Raw genomic sequence first — 16444 nt, forward strand, 5'->3', positions numbered from 1 at the left:
GGGCCGCCCGAGAGACAGGAGCGGTTTCAGCCCCCTCTCGAGCTTCCTGACGCCCGGCCAGTCTCCCCTTCGGCTCAGCCCTGGGGAGGGCGGCGGCTCCTTCCCTTCTGTAGGCGAAGGCAGGGATATTAATATATCTTCTTTTTTTCTTCCACTCTCCTGCCATAATGTGCCGTTTTTCCGTTCCACTTTTCACACTTCAGACTACTGAAAGCTGCATAGTGGTAAGATATGGGGAGCAGGCTGGATTTTTCTTTCAGTTGTGCTTCTTGCCTGCTTCGTTAGGGCTGCCTGCATCTACAGACATAACTTTATTTCTATAAGAAGTAAAACAGAAGAGTAAAGGGGCTTAGCAGACAATAAGTAAATGGGCTTAGCAGGCAATTAAGTTGTCTGAGTGGAGGCTGTCTGCTTAGACCTTGAGTGGAAGAGTATTTACTCTTGGCTTTGTTGCTGGCTCCTTTTGTGTTAGCTAATATCTCATACAGTTGATAATACTCAGAATGGGAAGGAAAAATTACTTAATCATTTTAAGGACAGAAGTATTGCCTGTCACTTCTATATTGTGTTTGCCGAGTGTCATTGGAACATTGTGCAGCTGAAGTGTGAAAGAGAATCAGTATAGCAGTAATGAGAAAAGAAATCATACTTTGGAGGTAAGCTGCAGAGCATACCTGCCATTTAGTAGTGATCATTATCCTGGAGTTATACAGTATACTAAGTGTTTGGGTAGGGGAAGAATAACTTATTTGTGTATATGAGTGCTTATGATTGGAAAGAGACTGCTTGAATTAATTAGTGGGAGTATTCCTGCAGGATTCTGTTTGATTGTCTGTGTATTTGTGCCTTAGTTGCATGTGGCTTTTTCAAGGAGGAGTGAAAATTGACAAGTCATAAGATGTAGCCCTAAAAAGACAGCAACTGGTAACAGACTGCTGCTGTTGCAAGCAGGCTATGGTCAAATGGATAGGGGTGTGTGGCTTTTTCTTTGTTAAACGAGTTTGAGGGAAGCTTGAGAAAAGAAGTGGCTGAGTGCAGGACACAGGTTGGTACCTTTAATCTCATTTCTGTGGGTTTAAAAATGCTTTTTTTTCCTACATGAATTCTGGACAACCACCTGTTAAATTGCTTTACTTTTATTCTTATATTGATGAAATAGAGAACAAGGATTTGAAACTTCTGTTCTCTTTATCAGATGTGTAATCTCTTTTGTGAACTACTGTTCATTCAGGTCAGCTGTCTATGACCCCAATGGTCTGCTTTTAAAGGACCAATAAATGCCTGTGAACACTTCTTCCTTTGTGCATTTTTTTTTTCCATGTCCTTGTGTATTATTCTGATGCAGCATGGTGGTGTCTCTTGCACAGAGTCTGTGGAGGGGAAGGTGACTCGCTATTTTAGCTTTATGTCACCTGCTGAAGACTTCTGTTGACAGAGCTCTGTGTAAGATCCATCAGGATACTAACTGCATAGTTCACAAACTTCCATGTTGCCTGTAGGGAAGAGAAGTCTCAGCATAAGTTTATTTGCTTTGTAACCGAAGTGGCTTCCATTGCAAGTCCTCAGAATGTCTCACTGAAATTCTGCTTAAACTTTTCTAATATCTTCTTGTTTTTATGGTCTCACCTGCACTCTCACAAAGTGATGAATCTTTCAGTCTTGTCTTGATGGTGACCAGGGTAATTACTTGCCAAAACCTGGGTTGAATTTTGAAAGTCAGTGGTCTGTTACATTCCACTGATGCCTCATCTGTTGGCAGTGCTCACTCCCCCCCCCCCCCCTTTTTTTGGCGTGGGAAATGGCATAGTTCTCTAGTTCCTTGAATTCTTCTGAATGGTGCTATTCTTCCTTCTCAAATCCTTATTCTTAGAGCTGTACATGTCTGTCCCTCTTCCTCCACCAGCTGTAAGCAGTCCCATAACACAGACAACATCTGCCCCCCTCAAATGGGTGAGCTGACTCATAGTGATGGTTTTATTTACATCTGCATAGCTAAACAGTGATAGAATTAGAAATGAGACTGTTTGACTGCTAGACCTAAGTTGTAACTTCTTTTTTCTTCAGAAGATTGAATGAATGCTATTAACTAGCATCATTGTGATTTAATTGGTGTTAGTTTAGTGATAACTAAATGAATAGTAATCTTTAACTTCATAATTTTTAATGAAAATGTATTGAGCTTTACTATAAGTAAAACACAAATGTTGCATCTGAAATAAAAATATGAAACACTGTTTTCCTAAATACAAGCACATCAGTGATAAAAGATTGTTTTTACAATACATAATATGATTGGTCATACATATGATCACCAGTGCTTTAAAGTTTGGGTCAACAATGTTTTTGCTCTTCAGAGGTAAAAGTCTACAATCCTACTACTTCTTTTCATCATGTATTTGGTAGGGTTTTTTTTTTTTTTTTTGTAAATAGTCTTATTGAGTTAGCTTTTATTAAAGGCAGTTTAAATGACTGCTGTTTCAACAAGGACTTGTAGGCTAAAACCTGCATGCAGGCATAACTAATTCTTTCAAATGGAACTGTTTTGAAAGCAAAGACACCATATAGGTTGCTTTTGGATCTGTGTATATGAAATGGAGATGTATCAATTTTCTGTATATATCAGAATGTGACAGGACTTTTAGAAAGCCTGTTATATCAGAGGATAAAAGACAATAGTAATGAAGAGAAGAAGTTTTAAATGTCAGTATGTTAGCTTAAAACATAATAGATAATGAGGCAGCAGTACCTACTTTGCTGGCATCCTCTTAAATTTGATACAAGCAGACTATCTTGTTAACTTCTTTCTTATGTGAATCTGATTAATTCCTTATTTTATTACATAATGGTGCAATTTGGATCTAGATCAAGTGCAATTTTGCTTCAGGTTCAACTCCATGAGAGTAAATTAAAAAAGCACTGTCATGGCAGAAAGTAGAGAAAAAGCTTTTATATATATATATATATATATATATATATATATATAAAAATAATGTTAGTACTTTTTTTTTAGAGTACTCTACAAAATTACAGCACCAAAACTTCAAAAAGTTTGGGGAGAATTGTCTTGCATTGTAGATATCTAGTAACTCGAATGAAGTACCTGAATGCTCGTTTGTAAAATACTTCTGAGATTAAATGCAGACATAGTTTTCCTATCTTTGCAGTTTGAAAAATATTTTGTAGTCACAGAAGAGGAAAAATCAATATGTCTGTATACTTTTCTATCAGCTTTTCTGTCAGCAGAATCAAAATCTCAGTTGTCAAATGATGTTTAYGTATGACTAGCTAATGTGTGTGCATGATAATGAGCTTTAAAGTATTTTACTCCATGTTTGTTGTCTTGAACACTTCAAATGTTTTTTGTTCTTTTTTTCTGACTCATTTTTTGACAGATCCATAACAGAGGAAAAGTTATCTGTGTGTATAATTACACTGACAGTTTAGAATTAGGAATGGTTTTCTTAAGGGATGGTAAGCAGAAGTGTGTGGAATTCATCCAGCTCAGAAATGCTAGGAACAACTGCAATATCAAAGAACAATTGACTATATCCAGTTCCTTTTACAACATGGCAAGAGACACTGGTTGCATATGAATTCAGCGCCATTGACGTTGAGGAGGTTTGTTAAATAAGGTATATGTGAGCTGCTCTCCTTTCTTGGAACTGAAGGTTTTCTGCGTTATCGAACTGAATGGATACTGCAGTTTAGCTTATATGATGAACAGAAATACAAGAATTCTCTTGCTGCTTTTAAGACAATACTGCCATCTGCATTGGGTTTATTTAGCAGTGCAAATTAGTGGTGGCAAACTGTGCTTGCTCTGCAGATCTCTGTGCTTATCTCATCCCTAGTGCTTTATGTATAGTCTATATAAGAATTTCTACAACTGTAGAAACAAGACAAGTTTAGTTGTATATTGTGTAAAGTCCTAATATGTCACTGGTTTATGCTATTCTGAAGTGCTCGTGTTAGCTTATATCGGTTATGTGCAGCTTACATTGATTCAGCAGACAAACTGTCGTATGTGTTGTGAGCTCTCATTGATGCATCAATGTGTTTGGGGAAAAAAAAAAAGCCTGATGAATACAGCTGTAGCAAAAGAAGTTTCTAAGGTAAATGACTTAGCCTTGTTCTTTGCAAGAGATGTTGGAAGTCGCAGCTCTGAATGAGTTAGGAGTTTAGGAGTCGCAAAACTCCAGAAACCCACATTTACAGTGTGATTCCACTCCCCCTGCCCCCTGAGGAAAGAACTTGTAAATTCTTATGTATTCTTTTTGACTATTCTGAGGAAAAAGATAGCAAGATCAGTGCAATACGTAACTTTCTATTGTCTTCACTTCCTGTAGCAGAAAATTCAACAGAGTAATTTGATTAGAGTTTCCATTGTGTTTCCTCTACTCAAATAGCCCAAGGAAAACTTGTGATCACAATAGTTGTGGTCACATGGATTAGGATATTTCTGCCTTTTTTGCAGGCTTTCTGTGTAGCTATAGGTAAGTTGCCTTTTCATTTTTCTTTTTTGAGGGGTTAGCACTTTCCTGATCACTCAGGTTTGTGGTGATTATGATTACAAAGAAATTTGTGAAGAACATTCGATACCTTCTGGAGTTCTTAGAAACAGCATTTGTAAATTTTATCCGAGTGCCTGTTTGCAATAACCGTGGAAGAACAAATGATGCTTRTAATGTATAAATCCAGTCTTTTTTTATAGTTCCTACAGCTTGCTTTATAGTAGGCTTCCTCTGGACATAATTAAAGCTCACACCTTCTTAAAGCTCTTTCTCCATTTGGAATATTGTAGGTTTTTTTCCCTCTTGTCTGAATTACTTTCTAAAGTCGTTTTTAGAAGATGAGTGAGCTTACTCTTCCAGTAGTCTCTCTTTGCTGAGCTGTTTGCATGAATTACATAAGAACTTATTTCTCCAAGAGAGCTGTCTCTTAAGTTTACTGAAATCACCAGCAACTTTGAAAGTACAAGTGGAAGAACTTGCACTGTAACTATGCTCATACGTAAGTTTTGTTCCTATAAGGAAATAGGCTTATGATTCCACTGGCTTAGTACCTTGTGTTATTGGAACATGTGTATCTGATTGACATGGTCACCTCAAGCTGTATAGTAGTGTTTTAAAACAAATAAAGGATTAAGGTTGCCCTATGGTCTTCTTCCATTTGAGAACATGAAGTTATATAGAACTCAAACATCCGAAGACCAAAAAATACTTTGGTTTGTTATTAGCCTTGGAACTTTTGCATCTTCTCCCTTGCCTGGTCATAGCTGAGGCTGGCTACATTCACAGTTGATTGTATTTAATGGCAAGGCATTAATTAGAGGTTGGAAGAGATGTGCTTGTGACCAGACATCTGGGAGATCTTGCCTCTTGTAGTAGGTAATTAAATTCTGTTTCTGGTGAAAGGAAAGATATGTAACGTGTGCTTTTTCTAAGCTTTACATGAGGATGAGAGGATAACACAGATCCTGGGGTTGTGCGTGTGTGTGTCTGCGTCAGAGGAACAAATATAGGCGTTCTCTCCAGTTTCTTATGTCCAAAAGATTGTCTCATCCCTTTCTTCCTGCTGACTGTATGGAGAAGAAGCAGAAAGTGCAGCAAATGTTCTTGTGTGTAGTTTACTACCTTTGTTAGAGGCCCTTCTGTATTTCTGTSTAGATTAGTAGGGTCTATATCCTTAAGGGTACCATATTGCACCTTTATAGCTTGATCATTTACATATTTTTGACAAAACTCATGGGTGTGTTTTACGTTGGATTATGTGTGACCTTGTGAGCCATTTCTCACATGCTTATAAGCTTGCTGATTTTTCAGTTCCACAGGTGTATGACTCTTCATAGCGGAAAACTCAAATGTCACTCTCACCGTTTTACCCAAAAGGGATAATTATTATCATGCACTATCTGGAATAAAGCAGTGTCATAACTTGCTTATCTCCCTTCTTCTTTGCTCAAAGGAGCTGGTGGACTTTGGATAGTTATCTTTTAAGGAATTCTTTGGTGTGGATCTGAAAGGAAGCAGCATGCAGATTCCCCAGTTTTTACGGTTTTTTTTACTGTTGAAAGTGCCAGGAAACTCTGTAGTCCTACTAGCAGATTTCTGTTTTGCCTCAAAATTTGGAGACCATTCTATTTTTTTTTTAGTGCAACTTGTAGCCCTTTGTATGTTCAGCTGTCTAAAGTTGACTCCTGTCAAGGTCCTTCTCTGCAGTTCTCACAATTTCAGTAGTGATGTCAACCATTTTAAGATATAAAACTGTAAAAGCAGAAGTAAACTGGCATATCACTCAGAGACATAAGATCAGGTAGGATGAGTAACGTTTTCACTAAATGAGCATGAAAGCTGGTGTGATATAGAAGTTGAACTAATATTCAAAACCATAGTTACTCCATGTGGTGAATTGTGGGTTGTCTGACCACTAGTATGTAGATAATGGGTATATGGAAAGTTTTTTCTAGGAAAATAACAACTGTGGGTTGGGAGATGGGGATCTTCAAGTCAAGCATGCGGACTGGTAGACTGGTATTTTCATTAATCAGGTTTGCCTTTTAAGTACTCCCAAGGAAGTATTTTGTTATTGGGAACACTGTTTCATTCTCTGCATGTCCTTTGCATAAGGATATTCTCAGAAGGATAGCAAAAGTAAGATGAATAACAGCAGAGGTCTTTTGCAGGAAAACAATTTCCCATCCATCTAAGTTCTCAAACACCAGTATACGACTTTGTTTTTAAAAGTCCTAACCTATTGAATGTATATATGCATTCAAAAAATTATGCCCAGTAATGCTTTTGGAGAACACAATGTCAACTGACAGAGTATAGTTTTCCTATACATTGCTCTTGCATAGCAATGTAATTGGAGCCATAACAACATGTTAAAGCGTTAATATCCTACTTGCTCTTATCACTTCATTAATGGGATTGATGTGTCCTTTTTCTTATTAAACCATTGCATATGTATTCCTTTTACACTTATACACATTGCACACCCATCTCATATATAGTAGAAAGTAGCAGAAGTTATCCTAGGCATCTCAAAACCATTATARGTTTCTGTTTACCTTCATGTCTGTTAATGTGGAAAGCCTTAATATAAGTAACAAATTATTATTCTGTAGTTAATGAAAAGTGTTAATCCTTTCAGCAGAAGCCTTTATGGATAGGACAGGCAAGACATACCTGAATCTTTAGGCCATCAAACTTTAAGATTAGGGATAGGGACAATATTAAAAATCAAGATGATCTTCTAATGCCAGATTATATTTGTTCCATCTGCTTAATTCTATGAATCTTTAAATATATATTTAGACACACTTTTAAAATTGTATACAGGTTAAACTAAGCCTTAGGGTGTCCTTTTCTGTTTATTTAAATTAAATGCAAATATACATTGGCCAAGATGTAAATGCATGTCAAGAACAAATTAAGAAGTTGTAGGTCTTATCTGCATTTGTATTTATTTGCACCAGTGTAACTAGTGCAGATGTTTCTCTTGTGTAAGATATGATTGATGTACTCCATGATTGCTATTGTAAGCTTCGTTACTTTGTCCCTGCTTCTGTGATGACGTAGTGTGCCTAACAATTTGCATTCTCATCTAATGGTATGCAAAGTTGTTCTTTTTTTTTTTACCTAGATGAAAGTCAATGAGTCTAAGTTTCTAAAAGCCTTAAATTTATCAGACTTTATTTTGTAGAATTATCATAGAATTTATTAAATGAAAAAAATAATAAAAAAAATCCCTCTACCCCCCAAGCATGGTTGTTCATGCCTTGTTTTCCTGCTACTAGCCATTTTTGTTCTGAAGGCGTATGACAGATAGGGTCATATCCACAACTGTTTATAGGGAAGTCCTAATTAACTTCTTGGCTGAAGATGTCTTTAGGAGGATTTGTTTCATTGTAGTAAATAAAAAAATGAAGTATCATGTTTATTGAAAATCAGTTTTTGAGACTTGTAAATCTTCTTTTAAGCACACTTTTTTTTAGTGATAGCTTTTGACGCAGAAGGAAAGCAATTCATTTCCATAGTATTTGAGTACCTCTCATTTAAAATCACTAATGACAATGAAGCCTATACTGAAGTGGTTAAAAACAATTTTGACACTCTGTTAAGTTGTGAAGATTCTGTTTTTCCTACTTTTTCTTGTAGTTTCTTCCCCTCCTCCTTGCCCTTTATGAAGATTTTGCAAAAGTGTCCAGAGATGAGGCTGTACTGTGGCTGTGTTATGGCTGCTCCAATCTGGACAGTTGCTTGATGCTGCCCAGCTGTAGAATGGGATCTTGGGGTAAAATATGCTTCAGGCTGTATTTTGTTTTGTTTCTCCTCCCATGGAGTCTGAGTGGAATTTTAAATAGACCCTTAGTCACGTTGACTTTTCCTTGACCTGCTTCTCTAAAAACATAGATCAGAGATTATGCTGGCACTGAGTTAGTGTGTGAATTTGAGTACTAGCTTGTTCTGTTTGCGGATATGTGAACTGTGGTGAAGATGGAAGCATTTTGTATTAGTTGGATAGTATGTATAGACTTTATATTAATCTTCAGATACAACAAATTGCATGAATACAGCCTGGAGGTGAGCTTTTGACTAGTAATCCATGCTCCCATCCAGAAGAGAAAGGACTGAGATGTACTGATAAGACGAAGGGGAAGGAACCTCCTTGAAGAAGAATAACTTCCATTTTTCAGGCATAGTGAAGTGCCAGTGGAATTGTGAGACTTCCTATTGCTTTGACTGGTGGCAGCTCCCTTTCTCCGCCTCTTTCTCCCTCACTTTCTCCCTCACTTCCTCCCCCAGCTGGCTGTGTTGGTTTGTAGCACTTCAGTAGGACAGAAGACATCCTGCAATGTTCAACTCTTTTGGTTTCACAAGTTGGCTTTGTACATTATCAGAGTAACAGTAGTACAAATCAAAGTAGTAAAGAGTTGGATATAGTGACCCAAGTATATTGTTTCTCATTCTTATTTAAAACAAAATAAAAGTTTGGGGGTGTGTGATTCTCTCTGTTTATTTCTTCCCTAACCTAGAATTCCTTCAGCTCTTGGGCAGTTGGCAGTTTCTTCTAACAAGGAAGGGATTTTCCTTTCTTTAATTTTTTCTTACTTTTTAATTCTAAACTCTGTTCTTGATATTGATTTCACTCTTAAGTATAGACATACCCCTTTGTGATTTCAACTTGAAACAGGTAAAGTATCTACAATCATGGTGGTCTGAGGATTAACATTTCAGCATTTCTTGTCAGTGGAAAGCAGGTATACTTGCTAACAGAGCACAAACTTTAAATGATTTGAAAGAGCGCATTAGTGTGCTCAGCATCTACTAAGTGTCATGGTAAGTATACTCTGGTGAGGCATTTAAAACTAAAACATCTGGTATCACTTGGTACTGTGAAGCTAGTGTGCTGACAAAAGGAGTTAATCTAAATGTGGAGTTGGTTTAAATGTGTTCAACAGTGTTACGCTTCAAGACTTGAAGGGGAAAATATTTCAAACAGCATTTTTTCTGTTTGGAAGAACTAATGTGTTGCCCTCTGTGCTACTGTCATTAACAGTTAAACTTCTCATTGTTTTGTGTTCTTGTTGTGTGCATATCAAACTGGTCTCTTGCATTGTAATTACGTATACATAGCTGTTGAAAAGAGTAAATCATGCTCTTTGGTACGTATATGGCTGTTGTAATACCAAGGAAAAGAATTTTTCCCCCAAATGTCTTTTGATAATTAAAAAGTAGTAAAATATTCAGAATGTTACATTGAAAACAACCCAGATAATACTTAAATACAAACATTACCTTCATCTCTTCTTTTAGATGATCAATTTGACTTGGCATGGAGAGGTGACAATTGCTAGGTTTGAAACTGAGACAATGCATTAGCTGAAATGTTAAACGTACTCCTCTGGTCTTCGTGTTACTGCAGTAAGATTAGATCTTTGCAGTTGATACGCGGTATGTTATAGTTCAGGGAAGCATGCAAGGTATAGCAGGCCTCTTGCAGAAAAATAGCAGATACAGAAACCTTGGAAATCTGACTACCTATGGAAAGGCCCTTTATAGTACATATTATATGAACAGCTTTTATACCCCGTTATTTCATAGAAGTGTTTTTTTTCTTTCCTCCACCTTTTAAATAAATCCTACAGAGAGGCCTTGGAAGAAGAGGAAGTTTTTATTTTTTTTCTAATCTTCAGATTAGGAAATTATTAATTTTCTTATTGTTGCCATAGTATTTTCTATTAATCTTTCTTTGCCACAGACTTTTTTTGGATCCAATTTGTGTGTTATTTTTCCACTTTTATGCACACACCCAAAATATTCTCAATGATGTTACAGTTTTAGCATGTTCTTCCCCGCCCCCACCTCCCAACCTTCAGGTAGTGTTAAGATTGCAGTAATGTGTTATCTCTTTTAACAGGCAGTTAGATTACATTACTGCATGTTAAATGGTATCATCTTAATAGAAAGTAAATATGTTAATACATAAAGTGTTTTGGAAACTTTCGTGGTTGTGGTTGTATACCTGTATACTAAGTATTCTTGTTAGTATTTTATAAGATTATTCAATAATCTAAAATCAAGGATCCAAACCAAAGAAAGCATAATTTATCATATTTCACTTTGATAATTTCTTTTGTAACATGCATGCACAAGGTTACTAGGAATAAGCATGGGAATATTCTTGAATGACTTACATGTGGATGCTTATTCCAGATAAGTGTGTTATTGATCTTTTTGGCTTAATGTTAATTTCAAAGTTAATAAAAAGAGGTATATTTAGTCACTTGTTTTACATGAAGTTTGAAGATGCACCTGAATTTTGCTGCATATGTGTTTGCAAGAGCAGGCTAATTCTGTTATAACTATTTGATCTTTTACTGGAAAAGTAAGATTGGGATGTTGCATTGAGTGTATAAGGCCTGCCAGTCCCTATCTTTGTTCTGCTCAAATGTTATATGCCAGTTTGTAGTCCTTTTACTGTGCATTCTTCCCATTCTGTGGAACCCTGTATCTGTGCAAAAGATAATATACGTACCTGTGCATGTTTAGCAAGCACCATATTGTACCCACATGGTGTTTAGTATCTTAGCTGGAAGTATAATTCACTTTTTGTCACTGTGCTTTTATTTTTATGTAAACCTGAAGAAAATATTTCATTAACAGAGGGTTGAGTTTGGAGTACTTAATCATGTAATGGTTTAAAAAAAAAAAAGTTTCATCACTGCCAAAAACCGATCATTTTAAACTTTTTAAAACTTGCATTAAGATGACATGTAGGGTATTTACTCTAGCTGTCAGATCACTGTTGGGGAATAATTTGAAAACCATGCTACCTTATCCGTTGCTGCTATCAGTGATGAAATTAAAGTGGTTGGTTTTAATCTTACTGTGTCAGAGTAGCTTTATCAGAATTAGATCTCTTATGGAAGTGGTTTTCACATGTGCATCTTCAGATGGCGGTACAACGGCAAGTCTTATCTCTATTTTAAGGTTGGGGAAGTCGAGGTTACCAGGAGTAAGTGACTTTCTTGTTTTTCCTCAGTTTAATACTTTAAGCCAGCAGGAAAACTGAGAGTCAATCCATTCTTTGTTCTCTGGACTGCACTGCCTGTTACTAGCATGATCTTTTTCCTTCTCAGCCCTTTGTCACATAACCAAGCATTTGCCTGTAAGGATGAGTGCCTGAATGTGAAAATTTGTTACATAAAAGGCTATAAATGATTAAAATGGCAATCATGTCCAGTAAGGATTTTACTGGCTACTGGTAAGCACGTACTGAATGCATGTGGAAGTCATGGGTTATGGGCTTCAAAGAAGATCAGTAGTCTCTGAGCAATGAGGCACTCCTTTCCTCCACTCTTCCCCCCCAAACGGGCAAAGTAAGCTTGTCCGCTCTCCCCCATCTAGCTCTGCCCTATTTTATTAAATTTTGAAGGCCAAGTATGTATGGGTAACTGTCTTTGCAGCTCTTCAGCTTCAAAATGACAGCAATTCTGCACAATCTGAAAAAATAGGCTGTTTGATTAAAATTTACTATTGCTGCTTTTGTCTGTAACCTTTAAATATTTTTATATGAAACTGCTAGAAGCTGATGCATGAAGAGTAAACCTTTTACTTGCAGATGCGCTTCTAGCTCTATATGCACTGCAATATTTGAATGCTGATGGTTTACTAATACGTACAACATATTTCAGCATATGGTCAATACCTATAAGGTTCCTGTGTACCAAGTGAAAAATGTTGAAACTGTCCCTGCCTTTAATATTTCTGTATAATTTCCATATGCTGTGCTCTAAAGGAGTATGTTCATGAGCTTTTATTCTTGAAGTGATGGTTATGTATTGTCATTTATTAAAAATAATAAATGTAAATTTTATTTTATTTATAAAATTGTCTAAATGCTCACAAAACATTTGAATTCTGTGAGATTTGTGAAATAGGAAAGGTAATCCCCTAAGAAGTACTGGTGAAATGCTCTGTCACACTTGTATCTCGCAGGATTTTGGACCTTAATCTTATTACAGCCCTATCACTGCCTCCTAACAGTGTGGTAATACCATCTAATGCCCTGCTGCCTGCACAGCTGGATCCCGGGGCTGTGTTATGAAATGCTCCTACAAGGAAGTCGCTCTGCAGCGCCCATGGCCTTGATGGTTTCCATGGAAATGAACATGAATTCCTGTGCTGCGAAATTTGTTACAAAACTTTGTATTGCAGAGAAATACATTATACCAGTGTGTGAATAAGGCAATGGGGAATTTAAATACACAAATGTAAAGGTGCATTTTTTTTACTTACATTGAGGTAATATTTAAAGCATACTAGTGACTTGCAGACAGAGGAGATAGTCATTAACCTGAACAGCTGTGCAGTCTAACAGGAAAATGGGGCAGGACAAAAATCGAGGGGAGTTTGATCTACTAAAATATGACTTTTGTTTTCTGTGTCTCTTTTAAATAAACTTTACTTTTCTCCACTGTTTAATGACCTTTTCACTCAGTGCATTGCAGTTTGCATTTAACTTTTTCCCTTTGCAAGACCAAGCATCTCACTTAGACATAAATAAATAGATGACTTCAAACATGTTTCATGGTACCTACAAAACATTAGCTGATTAGTGTAAGTTCTTGACAGCCTTAAGGAAAACCTCAGCCTATGAAAGACTAACAAACCTCTAACCAAAGACCAGGAGTCACAATTTCTAATGTTGCATTCCTACAGAAACAGGCTTAATGTTTGTACTATTTCAGGTTTTTCAAGCCAAATTCCACCTAGCTATTTATGTCATCAGCAAAATCTTTTTCATTTTGTAGGACTTCTAGATAAGTATATTTCCCAGCCTTGGTTCTAAATGTTAAATAATGGTTCATTTCATGCTATATGTCTGCTTTTATATAAACCCATTATTTTATGAATTGGATTGGCTTGCTTCCCCCTGCCCACCATAAATTTGATATTTTAAGTCCCTACAGTTTTTAAAGTGTCCCAAAAATAGAACGAGTAAGAAGCAAACCCATGTGTATAGTGGGCATGTGTGTGCCTCTAGTAAATAGGTATGTTTGTGTGAATCATCTGGCAGTGTCCATAGTGGGCCTGGACTTGCACTGTGTAAACAGCCACCTTTATTGAAAAATTTTGGATGCTTGTAGTTGTAGGTAGGCTATATTTGTTGTAAAAGAAGGCCATGTTTTAATTATAATATATTTCCCTCCTGCTTGAAGGGAAATTATAGAGCTTTTGAAACACAGCATCTTGGAAGTATTTCCTACTTAAAATACAGATGGCTTTCTCTCATACTCAGAACTCTCTTGTCTTGACAGATGACCAGTAGATATAAAGCATCCTTGGAGAAATTTTTGAAAAATGTGCCCTTTAAAAAAATCCAAATACTTATTGTGTTATATATATTTGATAGGTTATTTATTCCTTTAATTTAGCTTCATATTATTTTCCTTTTTTCTGATTTGCGGTATTGTCAGGAATGTATCAATATTTTATCAAAATGTTCAGTTTCACAACAGCCTCGCTTTATAAGTACAGCATCAGACCTCATTATCATGCCCTGAGAAACTGCTTAACAAAAACAAATCATTTGTATCTGTGAACACCTAACAAAATGCAAGTAACTGCTTGGCCCCAGGAACCCAATGGTTTTCTACTTACTCTTCTACTGTTACCAAAAATCTTAATGTAGTCAACATCTGTCAATGTGATCTCTGCTATAGGGTCTCTGTGGAAGTAGTCTTTACAAATAATTAAGAATGGGTATTCTAGCSTAAAGATCTGTAGCTCCAGCTATGGATGTTAACACCTTCTTTGTCCTGTTAAAAATCACAAGAAAGTATGGAATTAAACGGCTATTAGCTCCATGAACTGGGAGGTCATACAGAAAACTGTGTAGATTCCTCAGGTGCCCTATAATTGAAGGCTGGTGTGGTTCCTAAATTAAGTAGAAAAGATAGAAAATTTTGATGTTGAATGAGTAGTCCATTACAACTTAGGTAATTTTCTTCAGCCTAAGGTACATGTTAAAAAGGAGCGCAGCTCCAGAATGGAAGTTACTGATGATACTTCTGTTGTTAAATCAGATGAAACTTTGGAGTTTGAAAACTAAGTAGGTGATACGGTACCAACTCGTGTCATAGGTCACCCAGGGAACAAAAGGCTTAGGCTACTTTTAATGCCCTTTGTAATAATTGCAAATATTTAAATGCTACAGGCACTTTATTCCCCCCACCCCTCTGAAAAGCTACAGTTTAAGATGGAATATTTACCATTCACTTTAACATGAATTTCCATAATGATGTCTGAGGACCTGTATGAGACGACTAACAAGAATCCTACAGTTCGTAATTTCCATGTGAAAATATACGCAGTAACTGCTGCTTGAGGTGGCTTTCATATATAGATGGACCTTCTCAGATCAATATGCCTTGTCCATAATAGTTGGAGTCATGCTCAGCTCCAGGAAATTTCCAGTCTAATGTCAAAAGAGAAGTTTTTTTTATACTTGCACCTAATGGAGGTGGCATGAAATGGCAACCATCGTTCTGTTGTGCCTCTTGTGGAATTATTGTTTTTAAGGACCAAATTTCTGTCAAGCTCAGAAATAAGGTTTTTACATCTGATGTTTATTATCTGTTGAATGACATAAAATGTAAGCTTACATATTCCTAAAACGGTATTTTCAAAGGCTTTGTAAATGTTGGTGTTAAGGCTCTAGCAAGTCAAGATAAGGGCAAAACTTTTTTTTTCTTCCCCCCTGCGGTTAGTCATTCTTTGGATAGCACATGCTAAACAGAGTGGTGAGGGGTAGAGTTCTTTTGTTGTACAGAAATATATAGTTATATTTTTAAAGCTTCTGTAATTTTCAGGTCTAGTTAGTTGTGTCCTTCTGGTTTTAAATCATGCACTGTATATTCAGATCAGGTATTTTTCTAATTCCTTGTCAGGGAACTTAAAAATTTAAAGTCTTTGCCGTAAACATTGTTAGGACTGGAGATATTTGCAAAAACAATTACTTTAAGACACTGAAGGTCTTGTTAGAACAATTTTGATCTCAGAAAAAAAAATTTACTTTCTATTAATTACTGTAGTTGTTAATTCCAAAATTAACTCTGGTTAAGGTGCATCTGAGAAGAAAGGAGTAAGTTTTTAAACATTCTTCATGTCAGGAATGGTCAAAAAATCAACACTGTAGGTTCTGTAAGAGAATTGAGAGAAATTCAAAAATCTCTGCAGATAGTCTAGAATATATCTTTAGTGAATGGAGGCTTTAATTGTCAACAGAGATTGTCACATTTCTGAAGATTATTCTAATGTAGAAAATTTGATTTTGTCTGTAGCCTTGAGTTACCTCGTGGTAGTACTTTGTGGTGGTATGGCAGTCTTGTGTTACGAAGGTTCATGTATGAAACCTAAAAGATTACGGTATCGACCTGTCGGCTGCATGATTTTGACATGGTACCTATCAGATACTGCCTTTTAGAAAAAAGTTTCTGTGGATTATACTGATTAAGTTATAAATTTTTGTCCATGTATGTAAATACCTGTCTCCTTAATCATCCAGAAGACATAGGTATGTGTAGTAGACATACTTTTTTTTTATTCTTAACCATCGCAATGGTACCTTAAATTCACTTCAGAATTTCTGTTCTCCTGGCAGAAAATTTGAGAGACTTTGTTACTGTGTTTTCGAGAGGTGCTGCAGCCAGGAGAGAAATGAGCTCAAGGCAAGTTTCTGCTTGGTGAGCTTCCAGAACTTGTCTTTTGTGAGTAGGGGATAAGCACTTATCTACTGCATGTAAAAACATCATCTGGCACTGTTCAAAAATGTTAACATTGCCCATGTTTCCCTGTATCCTGTTCTAATTTTCTCTTCTTTTTTCAAGTCGTTCTTGAGAACAATGCCATTTCACACTTATCTGAGGGTTTCGGAG

The 16444-nt window shown here is 36.4% G+C and overlaps 1 protein-coding gene across 1 annotated transcript in view; it reads left to right on the forward strand.

The window, feature by feature from the left end:
- The first annotated feature begins 1877 nt into the window (after window positions 1-1877).
- Window positions 1878-16444, forward strand: part of EIF3H (eukaryotic translation initiation factor 3 subunit H) — an 84922-nt gene continuing 70355 nt past the window's right edge. The window contains exon 1 of the mRNA XM_026090019.1: window positions 1878-1950. Coding sequence (XP_025945804.1) covers window positions 1879-1950 — 72 coding nt within the window. The 5' untranslated portion in view covers window position 1878. The remainder of the gene's footprint in view (window positions 1951-16444) is intronic.

This window comes from Apteryx rowi, unplaced genomic scaffold (genome assembly GCF_003343035.1).
Source record: "Apteryx rowi isolate R43461 unplaced genomic scaffold, aptRow1 scaffold_840, whole genome shotgun sequence".
Classification (NCBI taxonomy): Eukaryota; Metazoa; Chordata; class Aves; order Apterygiformes; family Apterygidae; genus Apteryx; species Apteryx rowi.